This window comes from Lichenostomus cassidix, chromosome Z (assembly GCF_008360975.1).
Source record: "Lichenostomus cassidix isolate B80296 chromosome Z, HeHo_3.0, whole genome shotgun sequence".
Classification (NCBI taxonomy): Eukaryota; Metazoa; Chordata; class Aves; order Passeriformes; family Meliphagidae; genus Lichenostomus; species Lichenostomus cassidix.
This window is the reverse complement of record NC_139511.1, coordinates 73,976,898-73,998,528: the sequence shown is the minus strand read 5'-3', so window position 1 is coordinate 73,998,528 and position 21,631 is coordinate 73,976,898. Positions and strand designations below refer to the sequence as shown.

General features: G+C 45.7%; 1 protein-coding gene across 4 annotated transcripts in view; it reads left to right on the top strand.

Annotated features, from left to right (window-relative positions):
* The window catches only part of MYO5B (myosin VB), a 145,691-nt gene that overhangs the window by 69,864 nt on the left and 54,196 nt on the right, over window positions 1-21,631 (top strand). For all 4 annotated transcript variants that reach the window (XM_085043256.1, XM_085043253.1, XM_085043255.1 and 1 more), the window contains exons 13-17: window positions 4,418-4,540; window positions 5,747-5,830; window positions 11,154-11,312; window positions 11,920-12,017; window positions 16,659-16,745. In XM_085043256.1, the coding sequence (XP_084899382.1) occupies window positions 4,418-4,540; window positions 5,747-5,830; window positions 11,154-11,312; window positions 11,920-12,017; window positions 16,659-16,745 (551 nt within the window). The remainder of the gene's footprint in view (window positions 1-4,417; window positions 4,541-5,746; window positions 5,831-11,153; window positions 11,313-11,919; window positions 12,018-16,658; window positions 16,746-21,631) is intronic.

Sequence of the window (21,631 nt, the reverse complement as noted above, 5' to 3'; positions counted from 1 at the left end):
GAGCTGTCCTGCTTTTCAGGCTGAATCTACATACTATGTGGGACTGCTGCCTGTCTTCCCGACACTTCTCAAGTGCCTTGGCCAATGCTCTCAGGCACAGGGTAGGATTTTTGGGGCTGTCCTGTGCAGGCCAGGAGTTGGACATTGTTGGTCCTTGTGGGTCCTGTCCATCTCAGGACATTCAGTGTTTCTGTGGTTCTGTTTGGGCATACAGTCAGAGGTTGCTGTGGATGCCCAGGTTTCTCCATGAGGTGTCCTGCTACCTCGCTGTTTCCTTGCATTTGCCTGTGCTGTTGGCATGGGAGTGGGAATGAAAAAATGAATGAAAAAAAAGTGTCCATTTCCATTAAGTGCACCCAGACAGGCTCGATCAAGAGCAGGCTGATTGGAAGGGTTCATGTGTCAATCTCATCATTGTTGTCCAAGACTCATTAGGGATATTTCTGCTGAGGAGCAGGCTGACCCTGGGGCTGCCAACGAGGGCTGTGTCTCACCAAACCCACGAACTCCCTCATGTTCTTGAGCTCTTTGTGGCTCCGTTCTGTGCTTCATGGCATGTTGCCACCGTGTTATGCTGCTAATGTGCCAAATGCATTTTCTAACACTGTTTAGAGGATGCTCTTTAACCTTTGCTGTGTCCTTCTGTCAAGTGCCAGGAACACTGTACTCTGCTTCTGGCCGACTGCTTTTCCATCCTGCTTGTCTCCGTGCATCGCTGCGAATTCGGGGATCTGAGCAAATGTGTTTTCCTTGTCTGGACTCGTTAGTTTTTTGGACATCAGAAATCAGCACATGGCCTTCCTGTCCGGGGGGATTTCTGCTCCATGAGCAGAGACACAGAGGTTGGACCCCTGGGCTTTCCTCTCAGGCGGGCCACCCGATCTGTGGGTAGAACAGCCTTCCCTACGTCATGCTGTCAGCTCTGATGACTTTAAAGTCAGGCACATCACTTGCAGGGGAACGTGTCTCCAGAGTGCAGAAGCAGCCCAGGCCCTTTTCAGGCTTTAACTTACATTGGAGTGTTAAGGAGAAAAAAAACAAAAGTGAATAGTTTCCACTGTGTTTTCAGAGGGTTGGCTTTTAGATCATTAGGTTTGAATTACAGAATCCCTGAATGGTGTGGGTGGGAAGGGACCTTAAGGGTCATCTCATTCCACCCTTGCCTTGGCAGGGACACCTTCCACTATCCCAGGCTGCTCCAAGCCCTGTCCAGCCTGGCCTTGGACACTGCCAGGGATCCAGGGGCAGCCACAGCTTCTCTGGGAAACCTGTGCCACCCTCACAGGGAAGAATTTCTTCCTTTACTTAGATCTAAATCTAAATCTACCCTCCTTCACCTTAAGCCATTGGCCTTGGTTTCTTTTATCTGTTTAATTGTCTTTCTGCTGAAGGTGGTGGAGGAAAAGAGAATCTCAGCCTTCAGTCCAGGCAATTCCAACCATCTCCTCGCCTGGCTGGTGGGTTCTTGGTGGGTTCTTGATCCTGGGATGCAGAATGGGCAGACTGATCCTGTGGGGCTGCCCTGCCCGCAGTGCTGGGTGTGGTTTTGTTTGCAGTAGCTCCTGGCAGCTCAGGGGACAGTGCTTGGGGAGGGGAGGGGACCCTGCCTGTGGCAGGCAGAGGCACAGAGGGGGTGGCTGAGCACAGGCAGCAACCTTTCGCCATTTCTGGTCTCAGCTTTGTCATGTTTAAAGGTTCCATACAAAATTTGCATGACAGTTGCTCTCCCTCTTCCCCATCCCCTGAAAAAAAAGATGAGATAGCCTCTAAATAACTTTCTCAGCTGCTCTAAGGGCCTCAAACTGCCAAGCTAATACCAAAAGCTGTTATAATAGTGCAGATAATGGCCTTGTTAGTTTTTATCTCTGGAACTTGGTCCCTATCAGGTGCTTCTCAGGCAGCTAAAAATACCCAGGCTGCAGGACAGTGAGCAGGGCATGGAGAGCCCTCTTTCTGGGAGGAGGAGTGATGCCTTTGAAGTTCAGCTCTGAGATAAGCGGGTTTTCAGCAAAGCGGATGGCCTGGAAGAGAGCTGGTGCAGGATAAATCTGGCTGAGGGTGGCTGCAGTGCTCCTGCTCTGCACCTGTGGCTTAGTCCTGAGCAGGAGGCACCCAGTGATATCTCCAGAAAGGCTGTTTTTGCATGTAAATATTAAATATAACCCATGAAAAGGAACACATCTACATTTATATAACTCAGTAGTTTAAACGTGAATATTACCTTGCATAAATAAAATATGTATATAGTTGCATAGCTAAGTGCCTTTCAATATTTATATATAGTCTGTGTTGTTTCTGTGTGTATCCATAATTGGCTACACTTAAAAACTGTAAAATAGAAATAAATGTGGGATATAGCATGGCTTGCATGAGTGGCTGCTGCATTTAATTCACCCTTGTTGCAGGGATTGGCAGGAGATGCTTATCCCTGTGTCCAGAACCTTTCTGGTGTGTTTTTGTTTGCTGTCATGAAATCAAAGGCTGCTTCAGACCCACATGAAGAAATATTCCTCATCTGTCTCATGTTTTCCTTCTTACTGCTCTCCATTTCTATATCCTCTGTCATTTTTCATATAAAGGTCTGTGTAAAGTCCTGATGGATGATCCAGAGCTCTTCCTGCTGCTGCACAATCGTTCTGTGGTTTTTAGGTTTTATCCCGTCTAAGTTTAAATATTGCCTGAGACTTTTATTCTGAACCATTTATTTTTCTAACCTAAATATCCAACTGGACATTTTTTTTGTTAAAAAAATAGGTGTGTGTATGTGCAGCCATTGCTGTGCTCAGCAGTGATCCATGGGTTGGGGATGAACCCTGACAGTGGTGGCTCTCAGCCCTGTGGAGGAACAACTGCACTCCTCATTTCCTTTGGTTTTCAAGGATTTTGTTTTGTTATGTTGGACTGGAAAAGTACAAAATAAAAGATATACACAGGTGCTTTCCTCCAATGCCCAAATGTTTTTTGTGAAGTGTTGGGGGGTTTTGGCTGGTTACCAGAGAGGCACCTAAGCATATCCTAGAAAAATGAGTCTGGAGTGTAGAGATGTATTTAGTAGTAGAAGTTGCAGCATGTTGTTATATGCTGCGATACAGCTGTATGTGCTTAGAAAATAATAAAACAAAATAACAAAAATAAAATTCCCTGATCTTGAGTTACTGTGTTGCATTGCCTTAATTTTACCTTGGTTTAGTGGGTGAAAACTGCAGGTGCTGGGGAGGAAGGTAAGCTCAAGCCCTGCTTTAAGTGCTTTGTGAAAGTAGCCCATTCCTTTGCTGCACAGAGAGCACTGTGAGGCTTTTTTTAAGTCATTGCCACTATTTATGATTTCTCCATTCTCTGCCCCATCCTACCTACCAAGGCAGTTCTTGGGCAACACCTGATATCTTGGTGTACCATAGCCAAATTGTTTTGAAGGCAGGTCCACACAGGCTTTGCACCCTGATTTTGATGTGAACAGGAGGCAGAAGGAGGGTTTGGCGTTGAGGACATCTGTGGCACAGCAGGTTGGATGAGTGGGAAGAGGACATGGGAATCATTTGCCTGCAATAGGGCAAGTGTGTGGGTCTGAAGTCACAGCCCTATAAGTGTGGTTAAAGCATCCTGGGATGGGGATCCAAGTGAACCCAACCCAAGCCTGCTGAGAGGCAGAGCTTTCTTATAATTTATAATTCTATTATCATTCAATTTAGATATTTTAAAATTACCATTGTATTAACATTATTATTTTAAATTAAACAAACCGGAACTTTATGCGTGTGGTGTTGGGTGGCAGTTTCTGGAAACTGTTTGGTTACCAAAAATATAATTTAAAAAATAATGTTGGTGCCTAAGTAATTAATGTATCCTAAGTGTAAAACTGTTTCCTTAAGATTTCTGGTTTAGTTAGTGGTTTTTTTGTTGCTGTTTGGGTGTTTGTGTGTGTGTATTTGGGTTTTTGCTTAGTTTTGGGTTTTCTTGTTTGGTTCTGGGTTTGTTTCTGCCTTTGTTGTTTTTTTTTTCTGTGTCGTTTTTGTTTGTTTCTTTCTTTTGCTGGGTTTTGGGGGGTTTTGTTGTTTATTTTGGACTTTGGGGGGGTTTTGTTTGTTTTGGTTTTGTTTTGTTTTGGTGGCTGGTTTTGTGGTTTTTGTTTGCTTTTCTGTTGTTTTTTTGGGGAGGGTTGTTTGTTTTTCTTCTGTTTCGGGGTTTGTGGGTGGGTTTTTTTTGTTTCCTTTTGGGTTTTTTCTTTGTTTGTTCCTCTGGGTTTTTTTGTTCCATTTGTTTTACCCTTTTTTACCTACAAGAGCCATTCGGCCTGCTGGAACAGCACCAACATTTGGGTGTTTCCTGCTGAAAATGCAGTTTTGCTGTGTTTGTTGTGGATATGAGTGAACACAAAGCCCCAGGCGGCCCTGGCAGTGTCCCCTTTGTCCCCATGCAGGTGCCCAAGGGCACAGACCAGAGCTGGGCTCAGAAGCTGTATGACCGCCACGCCACCAGCCAGCACTTCCAGAAACCTCGCATGTCCAACACTTCCTTCATCATCCGGCACTTCGCTGACAAGGTACTGAAATGGGAAATACACAGCAGGGGCAGGAAAGCCTCCTGCAGGAAAATCAGTTTATAGCCTCCTGAGCTGCTCCTTGGTGGTCGCAGTTTGGTCATCGTGGTTTGGTGCTCAAATCTAGATCAGCCCTGAAGGCTTCAGCCTCCCAGCTGTGGCTCTGAGCTGAGAATTGTCATGGCTTCTTGAGGAGACAAAAATCCTCTTTCCCAAAGCTGCAGTGAACTGGATTTCTGTAAGGGCAGCTTGGCAGAAAATGTGCTGGAAAAGGGAATGGTGTTTGAGGAGCAGGAGCTGTGAGTGTCAGCAAGGCACAATGTGGGGAGGAGGTGAGAGGTGATCCTGGGCAGATCCCTCCTTTCTGAGGGAGAAGATACCAACTGTGGTACCAAACTAAACCAAATCCCACTGCCTGGTCCTCGGGGATTTTGCCCATGAGTTCCAGGTTCCTTGAAACCCTGGTGTGACAGATGTCACTCACCACAGATGGGAATCTCAAAAGCTTGCAGTTACCCAAAACACACTTTTGTTAGAAAACAAGTAAGAAGACCAACCCAAGGATGTGTCTGAGGAGCTGGACAACATCCAGGTGCTGAGATGCCCTACAGGTGCTTCTCCTAACCAGGTTTGCCCTGGGTGCCAGAGGCATCCATGGCAGAGGTTGGTAACTCACCTTTCCTTAGCCAAGTGATTTTGTACCTGGATCCTTCACAAACAATACATCTTAGCAAGTTTTCAGGTTTTTTTTTTTTTTTAATTAATTTGGTGGTCACTTATTTCAGCCAACTTAAGTTGTGAAGAAAAAGAAATTTTCTTCTGTTCTCACTTTTTTTTTTTTTTTTTTTTTTTTTTGCATTCCCAACCCTCTGCAGTTTCAAAGCCCAAGAGACCTAAAAGAGACTTAGCCAGGGCATGTTTTGAGGTTTATTGATTAACTTACAAGGAGTTGAGGAGTGAACAAAGGAGCGTGTAGAGTTACTGATGATCCTTGCATTTTTTACCCCTGGCTTCCATGCAGAGCAATTTAATGACTAAGAAACAGTCTGTGTTTGCAGTAAGGGTTTTGCTTTCACTCAGATTGACTTCTTTTGATAAAAAGTGACCTTTAAATTCCAGCTATTCCTTTCCCCTCTCAGGTTTTTGGGTGAGTTCCTGACAGCAGGGGAGGAATTGACCCTCTGAGCTTCTTTGTTTTTTCTGCTGTAGGTGGAATACCAGAGCGAGGGGTTTCTGGAGAAGAACAGGGACACGGTGTACGAGGAGCAGATCGACATCCTGAAAGCCAGCAAGGTAAAGGCAGTGAGCCAGGGCAGTTGTCCAGGCTGGGGCTGGACTGTGCGTTCTGTGCCACACCACAGCAAGCTGAGGGTGTGAACCACAGCTGCCTCCAGCTACGGACAGCAGCCAGAGAGCCAAATCACTGGGGTGAGGAGCAGGGGGAAAGGGGGAGAGGGGGTGCTTGGGGTTACAGGCACACCCATGTGTGGATGTGTGTGGTTGTCCGTGTTCCTTCACCCTGGTGTTGGTGTTCTGTCAAAACGTGTCACAAAAATAGTTTCCAGACCTGCTGGTTCTCTTCTTTTTTGGTCATCAAGGGCCAAAATTAGTAACAGCTGGTTTTTGGGCATTGTAAATGACACTTAACTCTTGCTTGGAGCTCCCCGACCATCACCTAATCACCAATCAATCGCCCATAGAATCACAGCATGTTTTGGCTGGAAGAGAACTTTAGGGATCATCTCGTTCCATCCCCCTGCCGTGGGACACCTTCCACGAGAGCAGGCTGGTCAAAAGCAAGGGGAGGTGGGGTTAAAAGCCACTGTCACCAGTGCAGTTTGTATATTGGGGGTAGCCTTGCTGGTCCTGTCACCCTTCTGTGTGAACGTAGCTGTTCCCCTTAGCTGTAATCCATCGTACTTGTCCCTGTGACTTCCAATTACTTTAATAATTGCTGTGCAAAATTCAGAGTTAATGTAGAATGCTGGAAATGTAACACGAACTCTGAGACACTTCAGCTGCTGTGGAGCTGTTTTACACTGCTGCCAGTGTGTGATTTTAACAAATTAACAGATACTAAAGATCACTCTTGAAGTCACTTGTGTCTTACAAGATTTTGTGCCGTGTACCTTCCCTCTCCCGAGTGTTGTACAAACAGCTTGTCAACATCTCATTGCACCAAGTGCCAACAGGAATTGACTGGCCTTGAATGCCAGGTCTCCTGGTGAAGGGGTTTTTCCTCTTGGTGTTTAAAAATCTCCTGTGGGCTGTGGATTTGGTGGGATGTTGGAAGCAGAAGGGCTGTGGGGCTCTGAAGGCTTTGGAGTGGGTCATGCCTGCAATAAATGAGCATTTAGCAGTGGGCTCCAAGTCAGAGATTTTACAGCTTTATGTATAAATTGGGCAGATTTTACACTGACTTCCAGTACCATTCTCTTGTTCTCCATGAACATTCGGGTAGGTTGGGTTAAAAGTGTCAGCAGCACTGACAGCTAAGCAATTTAAATCCGTCTTGTTTAAAAACCAGACTAAAAGTTCTTCCCTGCAGCCTTGAGTCTTTCATTGTCAATTAATGAGCTGAAACTTTAAACAACCTCATCTCTTCCAGGGTCAGCTTTTATTAAGGGGTTAGTGTGAAAATCCAGCCCTGCAAAGTCCAACTCACCATCCAGCAGCCAAAATGCAGGCTGTGTCACTCTGGGGCACCATTGTTCCTCCAGACCTGGTGGTGTGTGGTTTAAAGGAAGGAGTACATCTGCTTTCCTCCAAACATTTCAAAGCCTTGCATAGCACAGGCCAGTATGTTAAGTTGGTTTTGGTTGGGTTTTTTTTTTTTTTTGCATTACAGATTTTGAACCCCCCCTGCATGTTGCAAGCAAATGTCTCATATTCAGACTTCTCTTTGTGACACCCTCACTTGGGTTTGCTTCTGGCAGTGACCTTCTAAATGCCATCCTAAATAGGGAGTGGGATAAAGGGAGGTGGAGGACACATTATTTTTAAGAGCGTTTTAAGCAGGAGTTTGTTCTTGTCAAAGTTAGAAGAGATGAGAATGGGAAATTTTTTTACCTTTGTCAGTGGCTTGGCCTGTTTCACAGCAAGGAATTCATGTGAAGATGGCAAGATGAGCAATTTTCTCATCCATGGGAGTGGTTGTGAAACTAATAACTGTGAAGCTGGGCTTTAATACCAAATCAAGAGCTCTGCATGTTCAGGAAGCTTCCTAGGGTAAAAACTGGGCGTGATTAGAGCTCATTAGAAATGCCAGGTAACCTCCAGGAATAATTGATGCTGTATGATTAATTATTTAGCCAGTGCTGAACTTGCTGTTGGAGTTAGTGCTGCAGAACTGGCAGTGTCTGATAAGGATTTCTGTTTGACTTCTTCCTGTTGGTGTAGAGGAGAAATTGCAACTCATTGGAGTAGTGTGTTGTTGACCAGTGGAGACCCTGGAAATCATTCCCTAAGAACAGAGATACAAAATAAAGACTCTCTTTTCATGTATAGGGACCACAGTATAATATCAGAGCAGGTCGGATTTTCATTTAATAGCTAAAAATCTCAACAAACCCTGCTCCTTGCAATTGGTTTGCTTGGCCTAAAAAAATCTGAAAAATTAATGTGTGTGTCTTGGGACCAAGGATTTGAATTTACCTGTCTTGCAAACTAAGCTAATGTTAGGACCTTGTGACTTACAGTGGTGGCTCTGCAGGTGACACCAACATCTGCATTCTGATCACAGAATTCCAGAACGGTTTGGGTTGGAAGGGACTTTAAATCTCATCCAGTTACACCCCCTGCCATGGGCAGGGATACCTTCCACTATCCCAGGTTGCTCCAAGCCCTGTCCAACCTGGCCTTGGATACTGCCAGGGATGGGGCAGCCACAGCTTCTTTGACCCAGCACAGAACACTCTCAAGTGCCCTTGGGTCTGAGACCCTTTGGGAGATTGGTTAATTTCTGCCTTTAAGCCATTCCATTAACGACATGGGAGCAGTGGCTTTTATCAGCCTGTGCTGATCCTGTGCTGTTCTGGAAGGAAAAGCAGCAGGAGCATCCTAACCTTCCTCCTGCAAATCCTTCAGCACCTGATGGTTTGCTCTTGCTGCCCCTAACCCCTGTTTGCCAGCAGATTGTTACCCTGATTTTTTTGCCTCTCACCTGCCATGTGCTCTTCAGGGCTATAAATGATTAAAACCAATTTTATTTGCTGTAAAAAGCAACCTGGTCTCTCCAAACCTGGTCTCTCAGCAGTGGCAGTGCTGAGTCTGCCGCTCAGATGTGCAAATTTAACTAAAGCTCAGATTTGTTCTGCAGAGGGCTGTGCTGTGAGGACTTTGTCCTGTCCTCAGGATCAGGCTGCGTTCCCTGCACTTTCTCTTGCATTCCCACTAATGCAAAAGAGAGGGCAAGGGGGAACACTGAATTTAACACAGCAAGGACCTGAGCACCTCCCTGTCAGCAAGCGCATCGCTGACAAAGCACTCCCACCTAGGCAGAACTGCCTTCTGCTAATTAGAATGCAATTACTGTCATCAACAAGATGGTGAAAGAGACTTTATAAAGCAGTTAATTAGTTCTGTAAGCGCTGGTCAGCTAAAACAGTTGAGAGCCGATGTTCTTTGAATTAAGGAAAATTAGTTGAATGCTGATTGAAGGCATATGGGCATGCTGTGAAGGTATTACATTCCAGTTCTCTGTAATTACAAATAATGCACCAATGGTTTTGACTCTGCCAGTTGGGGAGGAGGGATCTGTCCTTCTTGCTTACGTCCCAGAACCTGTGGAATGGTTCCTGCTAGATATGATCCCAGTTTTACCAGGTTTACATGATGCAAGCTGAGAGCTCGGCTCTGAGATCCTTCTTCAGCACTCATTCAGGAACAAGCACTGCAGTTGCTGATAGCAAGTGGATGGAGGGGTCAATGGTGCTCCCAGCTGTGTTGAGAAGATGTTTTGAAACCCAAAATTGCATCCAGGGGGATGTAAAATGCAGAGCCTGTGTTGGATGTCTTCATTAATACATGTGCCAATCCGTACAACCTGTATTTGCAGCAGTCAGAGCATCCCAGATGGAGATGGTGTCATCCACAACAACTGTCAGGATGTCTTTTTTAGAGATAGAGGGTCAGGTGAAGAAAGTGAGAGCCTCTGTTTTGGTAGGAGTTGAGTGAGCTGCAGAGATAGCAATGAGAGCTGAGAGTAGGAGGCACACCCTTAGCAGGTGCTGTTGTGGAACCTGCAAGCAATTTGTTCCTGTAATGCAAACCATTTCCATCCCACAGTGGTGTTGAGGCTGCTGTGCTAACAAGCTGGGAGAACAGCCCACAGCACAGGGCTGGAAGTGTTCCTGTCTCAGCTCAGGGATGTGGCAGAGAGCCAGGCAGCCCCCCACAGCATGGGGCTGTCTGTTCATGTCCATAAAACAGTAAACCCCAGCACTCTTCCTGGGATCTTAATGGGAATACAACCAGGTTGGGCTTTTGGAGGAGCCTGAGGTGGGGGCAAGAGTGCTGTGTAGCTGCCACTGCCTTGTGCCGGTGTTTTTGTGGTGTATGTGTGCCATGGATGTGCCATGGATGTGCCATGGATGTGCCATGGATGTGCCATGGATGTGCCATGGATGTAGGGAGTGTGATTCTCTCCCTCAGCAACTGTGCTGCCAGGAGGCATCGTGGGTGCTTTGGCAGTGTCAATGGGCTGGAGCCCAGCTCAGCTGGTGACACATGAAATCCCACCTGCTGACAGAGGGTTTTTTTACTTTTAAGGATTTCCCCTTTGAATGTAAGTGTAGCTGTGGCAGTAGCCGGTGTGGGTGCATAGATGGATTCAAGATGTGAAAATTTAGCAGTGCTGCTAACCAGACCAGATTTATGGTGGCTTACTTAATATTCAGGTTCCCCAGCCTAATGTAAATTTGAATATCCTGCTCCCTAAATAATAATAAAGGCATTAAATGCATTTACCAGCTCACCTGTTCTCTGGTTTATGAAGTGGAAATTTTGCTGCTGGCTTGCTGGAAATCCCAGACCTAGGGATCTGATGAGCTAGGTGTGGTGCTTCCAGGGCTGTGGGATGGCAGTTCTGCAGCCACCTTGCTCATTCACCTGAAAGGTGGGTAATTAGTGAGGAAGTGCTGGTGTTCCTTAGTTTTTTGGAAAAACAAGGGTGCCTCTGGGGCTGTGGTGGGAGGGGGGTGCTGCCTGTCCTCACAGGAGATCCTGTTCCTGAGGTATTTGTTGTGCAGGCAGAATCTTTGCTCGCTAAGGGCTGGATAAACACTCTGTAAACAAAGCCGTGGGAGCAAGAGTCGCCTCATGTTCAGGAGGTTTTGTGCCTTGGGAAGACTTCAGCAATCCAGCTTCTTTGTTTTTGGTTTTTTTGGCTAGTTCAATTTAATGTGCACATTGCAAGGTTTCATGGGCTGCAGCACAGAATGGTCAATGGTTCTGCTAATGTGGTTTATGTAGACAGCTCTTCTTGCCTTCACTTTCTTGCCCTTTTTCCTCTTCCAGGTTTTGGATGGGTAAGAAATGACCTGAGCAATAGGGGTTGGGTGGGTTCATTCTGCAGCGAGCAGGGCCAGAGGTGCTCAAGTGTTGCCTTTCATTTCAGTATCAGATGGTGGCAGATTTATTCCAAGAAGATAGGGATGCTGGGCCTGCCACTCCACAGGGAAAGGGAACACCCAGGACACCCAGGATCAGCGTCCGCTCTGCCCGGCCAGCCTTCAAAGCTGCCAACAAGGAGCACAGGAAAACAGTGGGACACCAGGTAATGTCTGATTTGAGTCAGTCAGTCAACGACAGAGAAATCCAGTTAAGATCTTGATGCTTCAGTGTGAAGCAGAAGCAGATAAAAAGCTGTTGGGGGTGGAAAGAGGCTTTGCCATGGTCCGTGTTTGACTGCTGAATTTTGGATGACTTCTAGCAGTGTCTCTGGAAGAGCAGGATTGAGTAGTCCTGACTGAAAGCAGTTGAGACATGGTCTGGGGAGGGTGGAGGCCACTCTGGCATTCACTGGATTGTGTCCCAATATACTGTGGAGCTCATAAACTGAAATAGCTTCAGAAAAGGAGCATTTTCCCCACGGAGAAGTCAAAAAGTGCAACAGGGGCACAGAGAGGTTGTGCTGTCTCCATCCCTGGAGATGTTTCAAAGACCCAACTGGGCAGAGTCCCGAGCTTCATTGCCCATGAACTTCTTTGAGCTGGAAGCCCTGAACCCTCCATTGTCTTCTCTGAATTCCTCCTGCCTGTGCCTGGCCGATGGGGAGTTTTACACTGTGTCACACCTACAGGTGGCTTGTGGCACCTGCCAGCTGGGGCTGTGGGGTTACAGCACCTTCGTCCCTCCTCAAGATGAGTGGTTTTGTCTTTCAGTTCCGCAGCTCCCTGCAGCTGCTGATGGAGACCCTGAATGCCACCACCCCTCACTATGTGCGCTGCATCAAGCCCAACGACGAGAAGCTCCCCTTCAAGTAAGTGGGACTGCAGATATGCAAATGTGTTCAGCTTTATAGCAACAGAGCATGCTTTGGGCTTTCAGCTCCTGCTGAAGAGCTTGCCCCCTCCTTTTAATGTTGTTCCTCTAACTGGAGGGTCTGTGTGGGTTGCTGGAGTCACCTTTTTGCGTTTCAGGATGTGGGGTTTTTGCCTCTGAAAGGAAGAATAATTAAGGTTTTAATAAATCATGGGTGTACTCTGCTAATAGTGAGCATCCTTGCTTTGCAGTAATAGGGTCTTTGTGCAATTTTCGTCTTAAACTTGCTTTGATTTAAGTAATTATAGTTCCAAACAGTGAAAAGAGAAAGAAATGAAAAAACAGAGATAAGTAGTAGGCTTTTAAAATGAAGAAGGATATCTTGATGCTTCCAAAACTAATGTAGAAAAAGTAAAGATGTGACTTGTATCAACTTCGGGGAGGTTTCCAGATGAGTAAACAGCTGAAGCAAAAGGCCCATCCTGATTTTCCTTTGTAGTTCAGAGACATATCGCAGGCAGGAAACGTGAGCAGGTAGTTGTTAGCCTTGTTTGACCTCTTGGTCATGGATTTGTGCCCAGTTTTCTTCACTGTAACTCCAGGAAAACTTGACCATTAATATGCAGGGACCTTACAGATGTGATGTCCTCGAAAGGCATAAACTGCAGGTGGTGACATTTAAGGGAGAAGGTTATGAATGTAACCCATCAGCAGGGAGGCATTTCCCTCCAGCTGATCAATGCAGGCTGAGTGCTCCCGGTGAGCACAGTGCAACTTAGGAGTGCAGAGACAGGTCCAACAGTGTCCTGAAAGGAGGGCAAAGCATTTCTAAACAGGCTCACCCTTGGTCATGGTGTGCTGGTGGAGATGCATCCCCCAGGAGGATTCCTTGTCATGACTCTTCTTCCCCTGCAAACAGCAAAGTGAAGGGTATTAGTCATAACAAGACATTCAGAAACTGGTATATATTTACCTGATTCCTCAGATGACTCATGAACAGCTCTGGAGAAGGCTGTGCTGGCTGTCTGTGTTGGGATGGCAGTTTCTGTGTTCCTTTGATCTGTTTCACACACCATCCTGTACTTAGTGGGGATGCACAGGGCCTCAGTTTCCTTAAGCCTTTTGCAGGGGCAATCCATTTGAATGAAATTCAGGATTACACCTTGTCATTGACCATTTTCTTTAGGTAAAGCACAAAATTACTCTCTAACTTGCTGTAGTGAGAGTGTGGTAGTGAAGTGGCTTCACCTTCCCAAGGGCAGTTCCAAGGCCTCATGTCCCTACTCGCTCTCCTTTCAGCCCACCCATCTTCACTTCTCTGCCTTTTAGCTTTCCAATTCTGTCCTTCATGTGATGCTCAGGACACAGTTAATGTAACTCCATGGACCTGCAAGCTCCTGTCAGGGTGTGGTAATTGAATGAACTCAGTTGTATCTCTAAGATATTATGGGTAGCAAGTACCAGAAGGATAATTCTGCCAGTGTCTGCCTGCAAGCCAAGTGATGGCTCTGTGCAGTGGGGTGCTCCTTGTCTGCTGAATGTCAGTTGTGCCAGCCCAGGATTCTGGGAACAAAGGACAAACCAAATAATGGTTCTGGAGGAGGTTGCTTTAGGTTGTGGTGATGGGATTGCATCCCCTTCCACAGGGGATTTAGGTGTCTCCTACAGGTGGTTCTGCAAGAGACTCCCGCCTCACCCCTGCTGAATTGGCGTTGTGAGCTGGGGACCTTGGTCAACATCGGTCTTGCTGCCACCAGTTTGAGGAATTTATATCCTTAGCTTGGCTAAAATAAAGTCACAGAATCCCAGGAGCACTGAGGCTGGAAAAGAGCTCTAGGATCATTGGGTCCAACCTGTGCCCAATCCCCACCTTGTCCCCAGCCCAGAGCATGGAGTGCCACGCCCAGCCCTTCCTTGGACACCACCGGGGCAGGGACTCCAACACCTTCCTGGGCTTCCCCTGCCAAGGCCTGACCACCCTTTCCATGAAGGAATTTTTCCCAATATTCACCCTGCCCCTCCCCTGGCCCAGCCTGAGGCTGTTCCCTCTCCTCCTGTCCCTGTTCCCTGGGAGCACAGCCTGACCCCCTGGCTGTCCCCTCCTGTCAGCAGCTGTGCAGAGCCACAAGGTCCCCCTGAGCCTCCTTTGCTCCAGGCCTGAAAGGAAATACTCCTTTCCCAGTGCCTGTAGCTGCTGCTCACAGGACTTAGCCAAAGACTGTTTGCTTATGTGTAAAACTGGGATCTGGAGAATGCTGGGGTGGCTGTAAAGGAGTCTGTATTTTAGAGACACGTGCTGGAAAATACACAGTGCTGAGAGGTATTTGTGAAGTGAAACATCATCAGCACGGCTCCAGGTTAGCACTGAAGTGGTATCTTTAGCATGCAGAGCACTTGATTTTATGTTTGTTGTTCAGTGAGAAAACAAGTTTTCTCTTCCTGAAACATAGCATCTTTCAGCTCACAAGAGCATTGCATTTTTTCCTAAACTCTGGAGAACTGAAAGGATGTCGTGGCAGCCTTTCAGTACTTGGAGGGGCTACCACAAGGACAAGAGCATGCTCTCAACAGTGGTGTGTGTTGGGAGAACTGGAGCCAATGGCCCCAAATTGACACGGGAGATGCAGACTGGAGATAAGTAAGCATTTTTTTTTCTCTGTGAGGACAGTCTGTCAATGGAGCAGTTTGCCCAGAGAGGTTGTGCAGCCTCCATCTGTAGAGGCTTTTATCAGTTTTAACTAGATAAACCCCTGAGCTGTGGTTCTGCCCCCACAGCTGTCCAACTTTTGAACATAGGAGGTTGGACTGGAGACTTCCCCAGGTCTCTGCACCCTGCATTCCTACTTCACAACTTGCTGACAATAAAAGATCTGTAATGGGGCTGAGGGCAGTCAAGCTCCCATTGTGGAGGACTCCTTGGCACTATGCAGGGATATTTGCTGCATCTGACTGTGGGCTGGGCTGAGGTTATTTCCTGGTGGAGAAGGCTTCAGAAGAGAGATGTGCAAGGGGAATACCCAGGTTGTTGCCTGACTCCATGTTGTTCATATCAGTTTTTCTTTTGAATTCTGTTTCAGGCATGGTTTGTGATCTTTTAGTTGGGTTTCCAGGCCAAAAGCAACCTTCCAGCTGGTTCTACCTGCCATGGCAAAGAAAAGGAGTTCATAATAATGTGTACTGTCCCACTTTTAAGGTCTTTATTTCAGTGTTAGCCCATAGCTGGAGCTGTTTCAGGTAGATGACTGCAGCTTCTCTGGTGACTGCATTTCAGCCCCACTGAGCAGGGCTTTGCTGCTTTGGAGAGTTTCCCTTGGATACAACAGAGATTGCCCTGGGATCTTCCAGGACTGAAGCTTACCTGTCGATCTGCCAGTCCTGTTTATTATTTATTGTTATGGAAATTGCACCCTTGTGGATTCTTCCTTGAAGTGAGTGACAGCCCAGACTGATTTTTCACCCAGCAGAGTGTTTATGGTGGTGAGGTGAATAACTTGCTTGTAGATTTGACAGGTCCAGGGAATTTAAAAAGGCACAGAGAGAGAAGGGGGGGACTATTTTTCATGCTGCTTTTGTAAGGCGTAGAGCAGGCAGAATAATTCATGCAATCTTGACTTGACAAATATTTTGGGCTTTCAGAAAGGGAAAAGCAGGTGTTTGAGAAGCTTTGTTCTGGAAATCTCACAGAGCTATGGACATCGGCATCATAGGATTCCAAGCTTGATCCAAGGACCTTTTCCAGTGCCTTCCAGAGCTGTAGAGTTGGAGAGCTGAAACCCCTTTGTGCATTCTGAGTGAGGGTGGAAGGAGGGAGCAGCCATGGGGGATGCTGGTTCCTGGATTTTGGGCAAGGATAGTCTCATCTGGGAGTGGGTTCTTTCCAGGATCCAGAGAAGGCACTGCCCAAGGATTCAGCTGGTGTTTGCCATGAGTTTTTTTTGGTGCAAATTGCTGATCGAAATGAGATGCCAGTGGTAAGGGGTGGTGCAAGCTTTAAAGAGGAGAGCAGAAAAACCTTGAATTTCCATATGGTGCCTATCAAAGTCATTAGTCTTGAACATTAGCTCCACTGTTCTTGGTAAATTTCGTCTAGAAACTTGTGGGACTTGTTAATTACCTGGTTTCGGTATGGAATTGAATATATGAGGTTTGTTTTGCTGTTGAATTTGAATTCTGTAAATATGTTGTTGCCCTCATAGCTGCAGGACTAATACTGCCTAGTTCACCAGGCAGCTTGTGGTGGGTTAGCCTGTTCACTTCTTTATTGAGATTGTACTGCTTTGCAAAGCCACGTAGATTATGGCTGTAGGCACTAATTAATTGCAGCAGATAATCATCCTATCCCAAGAATACACTTGGCATTGATAGCAGGGTGGTAGCAAGGTTTCAAGCAACTTGAAAATCACAACACCTTCGTGGCATGCAGAGAAAACGTGTGACATCTGTTCAGCCTCTTCCCAAAGCCAGTCATGGGTTATACTGAGATTTGGGAAGGAAGGGCTGTGGACAAAAAGTATGGAAGTGAGGCTTTATCCAGCACTATAGTTATGAGAGGAGGAAGTCATTCCTGTCTCTGGAAAAGTCACTATCAGGTTGGTTGCCTTTCACTGTGTGTTAATGTCTGTCCTAAATCTGTTTGCAGGTTTGATCCAAAGAGAGCAGTGCAGCAGCTGAGAGCCTGCGGAGTGCTGGAGACCATCCGGATCAGTGCAGCTGGCTTCCCATCCAGGTACTGGGCTGGGAATTCCCTGGGTTGTGCTGCTGCTGAGATTTACTCAGGAACTTCATTGTACCCCTGGATCCCTGGCAGTGTCCAGGGCCAGGGTGGACAGGGTTTGGAGCAACCTGGGGTCATGGAAGGTGTCCCTGCCCATGGCAGGGGTGGAACAGGATGATCGTCGAAGTCCCTTCCAACCCAAATTATTCTGTGATTGTCTGAGGTGAGTGAGGGATAAGAAAACACTTTTTTTCCTAGGACAGTGTTTTTTAGATTGGTTTATATGCAGGATAGCTTTTCTACTTTTATTTTTTTTCATTTTTGCGAAACCTCCATTATGTCCTGGGTTCCTTAAATCTAAGAGATTCATTGTCAAGCACAGAGTTGCAGAGTGGGGCTGACAGAGGGTGTGTTGTGCTGTGTCCAGTGTTCCAGCTGGTGCTTTCAGCTTGAGATGTAATTTGCTGTGATGAAACCTCTGAAAAAGCTGATGCCTGGCAAACAAAGGAATCCAGCTTTGATCCTGTAGTTATGTGGACATCAAGTAACAAAACAACAGCTCTGGAAGCAAGCATTGCCCTAAAGGACTTCTTCCCTGCTTGCCTGGAGGCCCTTCCACTGTTCAGTTTGCTTTCCTTTGTGTTTTCTTTTTTTTTTTTCTGGCTTCAGACATGTGCTGCAATCCTCATTTCAGCCAACAAAAAAATCAGATTCTACTTGCAGAGAAAGAAAATAAGGGTTGTAAATTACTGTTGTAGACTTTCACAGTGCACATGCAGAGCATCCTAGGCTTCAAACCCTTTCACCATAAAAAAGAGGGTTATGGGTGGTGTGGCTCCTGCTGATTGTGAAATAAAATTCAAAAGAGGTTTTTAAAGCCTTATAAATCAGAAAACATAGACTATAGATAAGTCCTGAAGATGACAAGGGCAAATAATTCTAAAAATGTGTCAATTGCATTTTAGTGCCAAGCAGCTTTGTGTTAATGTCAGCAAAGCCATCAGCCTTTTTTTATGGAACAAAGAAGTTATAAATATGCTCAGTGAAGAGTCAGCTAAGCGTGAGGCTGAGCACCATGAGAAACTCCCTGTCCCGGGTTTTGGGGAGGAGTGTGCTGCTCTCACTTCCTGCAAAGCTGCAGAGGGTTTCTGGCAGTCGAGGGCAGCAGCTGCAGGTTGAGATGAGGTGGCTTTGCTGCCCTTCACTTCAGTTGACCAGTGACCACCCTGGACAGGCCAGATCTGGTGATGGGGTTCTCCCTGACCAGCTGAGTCCAACTACTCATGGAGGAAGAAGGGAAAACAGAAGAAGAAAAGGGAAAGTCTCACAGAAACCAATTTCTCTCTGTCCTCTGCCAGTGTGGGAGGGTGGAGATCTGGGTCCTCATTCTGGGAGTCTGACCCTGTTAGAAGACCCAGCATCACCTTTGGCTTTCGACTCTGAAGTCTCGAGGGCTTCTGTGGAAGCAGCTAATAAAAAGCTGCTCCTAAATGACATGATCACTAAGCCATGGTGAGGAGTTAAAAGATTCCAGCCCGTGGGTTGTCTCTTACTACCATCTTCATTGCAGGACCAAATTTGTCAGTCCTCTTGCAGTAAAAGCCCTAAAACAATGGGAAGGATGGGTTTCTTCCCATGACAGAGGCCAGGGAAGGGCAGTTCTTTGCTTTCCTGGCAAGCAGTCACACTGCCCAGGGCAGTCTGGGCCCTAGCTCTGCCCTGGTGGGTCCTGGGAGAGTTTGGAGAGCTCTGACCTGAGCCTTGTCCATGAGGTTTGTTACTGCTCTTACCCTGGCTGCATGGATATCCTGTTCCTCTCCATTCATAATTATATTACAGATTTGTAGCGTTTTTCCATTTCTGCTCACTTAACTGCAGTTTAGACCCTACAGCACTAAAATCAATGTAAAATTACTAACTGGGGATGGGCAACAGAGGGGAGAAACCACTGCAGGACATGGAGACCAGCCAGGATCTATTGACAGCCAATAATTGACCAGTGCAAGGATCTCTCCACCCTGAAAAACTCAAAAGTGATGCTTTCTGCTCTGCTTGCATGCTTTTGGTAATGAGATCTTTTCCCAGGACACTAAGAATACAGAACTCTTCCATCACTGCAACTTGTCAGCTCTTGTTCTTCCTCCAGGGACTAAAAAAAAGGGTTCAAAAAGCTATTTCAGCCTTTCAGAGTGACCTTCTCCAAAGTTTGTGATGCTTGGAGGGCATATTTTTGTGTATTTTAATACTTCTAGGAGATAATTGTAGATAGGAACAGATCTGCACTACGTAAAATACTCACTTTGGGCTATGGTAGTTCTTCACCTTCGTTACTCACAAAATTCCAGTCTTGAAAATCCAGACCCAGGAGCTGGACAATGTCATTGAAAGATTGTGAATAATCTGTGTGTTTAAATTGACTTTGTAGACCAGCATGGAAAAATATGCTTCCAAAGGATCTTGTTTTGTCGGAAAAGTAACAGACTTCTTAGTTCTTCCTGCAGTTTTACATGTGATTTCTCTCAGTTTTCATCACAGTGGGCATTGATTATTCCTCTGTATTTCCTTATATTTTGAGACAAGTTGGTTTTGTATTGCTTGATTAGGGATAAAAACAAAAAGGAGAGTCATTGCCATAAATTTAAACCCCATGTTAAAGCTCTAAATTTAGACTACTTTAAAGTAATAACAGAAAACTTGATCTTTGTGACTTTTGCTTCAGTTGGGTGTAAGCAATTTACCTGAAAAACAACAGGGAATTTCCAAATTTGTTTATCTCCAGGTAAGTTTCATTACAGGAACAACAGAAAAACTTTTATTTTCATCCTGTAGTGTTTACCTCTGAGTATATTCCAGCATACTGTCACAAGAGAAACTTCTGAGGGTAATCAGAAGATTTGAGTCAGAGATCTCTGGATAAAACCACCTTCTGCTGAGGAGTTCAGTGTATAGAGTCTTTAATAATTTTTTTACGTCTAAGAAAAGAAATAATTTTTGATACAAGTTGTGGTTCTTCAACCCATGTCAGTTGCTGAAGCTGAAGCCTTGGGCTCCCCACTTGGGGTGTGCCTGGGTTCGTTTTTACATTTCTGTGGTAGGCTGCGCTCTGACTGTCTGTAGCAAAGTGAAAATGTATCATTTGCTTTGAAATGTTACGCAGCAGTTAAAAAATGTATCTGTTAGCGTGTACACAAATGAGTGTGATGAATGGACTGTCGGAGGTGTGTGGGTAGTAAATCTATCATCAGCTTCCCCGGTTAAACCGTGGAAGATGTCTCTGCTGTAAAACCATTCATCTTCTTTACAGAAACTGGCTGTGTGGAGATGAATCTATAGAGAACTAATTGGTGCAGATCTCCATGAATAACAGAATACTCTTTAAAATGAGTTTTTAAATTGGTTCTATCAAAACAGTGCATTTTTTTCCTGCTGGTTATGGTGGTTTGCAGTCAGTGGTCCAGCAGCAGTGGTCTCCCACCATGCCATCACTCTGAATAACCTCATCACTGCAGTTCTCTCTGAAATACTCTCGTTGTGGTTGTTATGTATTTATAGTTTAAGTATCCATGGCATTTGGCTGCTTCCTCTGGTTGCTGGAACTCACTGTCAGATGCAGCATTTTTATTTCAATTCAGTGTGAAATCCCAGCTGCTAAATTCTATAAACATTGAACACTTATAATTGAAAACTATCACGGACATCCTTGGATACAGAATTTTTTTTAATAGAATGTGCCTTTAGCTGTCTAGCTGTCATTTCAGAATAACAAGACCTATAAATTGCTTTGGCTGCCAGCAGTTCTGTTTGCCCACTCCCAACAAAGGTGTAATATGTAAATGGAGGGGTTTTTCCCTTCGTTCTTCCCTTTGAATATATTCCAGCTAATTTCAAGCCAGGCCAGCCTGCATGTTTTAGAGCTAATTGAAAGGCAAATCTGTTCTGCTGCAATAAACAAGGCAAGAGAAATTTTCTCCCTGAACCGCAGTTTCTAAAATAACTTCATGTCAAATCTTGGCTCTGAGATTGAACCTGCACCCCTCCAAACAGGTTTTGACTCTGGAAAGATCAGTATAGTCCAGCTCCTTCCTGCTTAAAATATTGCCCCCTCCAGGGAAGGGTGCTGCATGGTGCTGCCAGGATTTCTTGCACAAAACTGGGTTTGCTCAGCACCTGGGATGGTCTTGGCTGGTGGGGACAGTGAATTTGTTTACCCTGAGTGGAAGCATTTCACCTTCAGTTATTTTAGGGTACCAAGCATTTTTGACCTATTACACTCCTTTCAGTTCCTCGCTCAGTGCAACTGGCATAACCTTGCTGTAATAACCCTGAGACAAAGGGTTGGGGATATTTTGGGCAGTTGCTGACTGCTTGCAAAGATACTTTTCAGAGAATTCCTTAGAATGTCACCCCCAGGTTCCTACCTGAAGCTGTATACCTACGTCCCTATAATCTGAGGTTGTGTTAAACCCAGCTGGCTCTGCTGTGCTCAGGTTCACAGCCCCTCAGTTTTGGGCAGGAGCAACCCCTTTGCTTTGCACCTGGCTGCATTTTTGTGTAAGACATCCAAATCTGGTTCTTTAAACTACAGGAAAAAAATTACTTTATTCGTGGTGTGTGTTATGGTTTATTCCCTCTGTTTGCTGTAGATGACAAACACTTTGCTGGGATGACCAAGTCTCAGGCTCCCAGCCAAGCATCCTCCTTGTTCCTTGAGCCCAAGGAGGGTTTTTTCATAGGCATAAGTTATTTTCCTGCATCCTTCCAGTCCTTTTATTGCCTTTTCCCCTTAGTGACATGAAAGCAAAAATTAGGTGTTTGAGGTTGGCTTGATCTCAGTTTGAGTAGCATCTGCCCAGTCCTTTGTGCCTCCATCTTCTTCTTTCTCAGTTGGGCAGATGTAA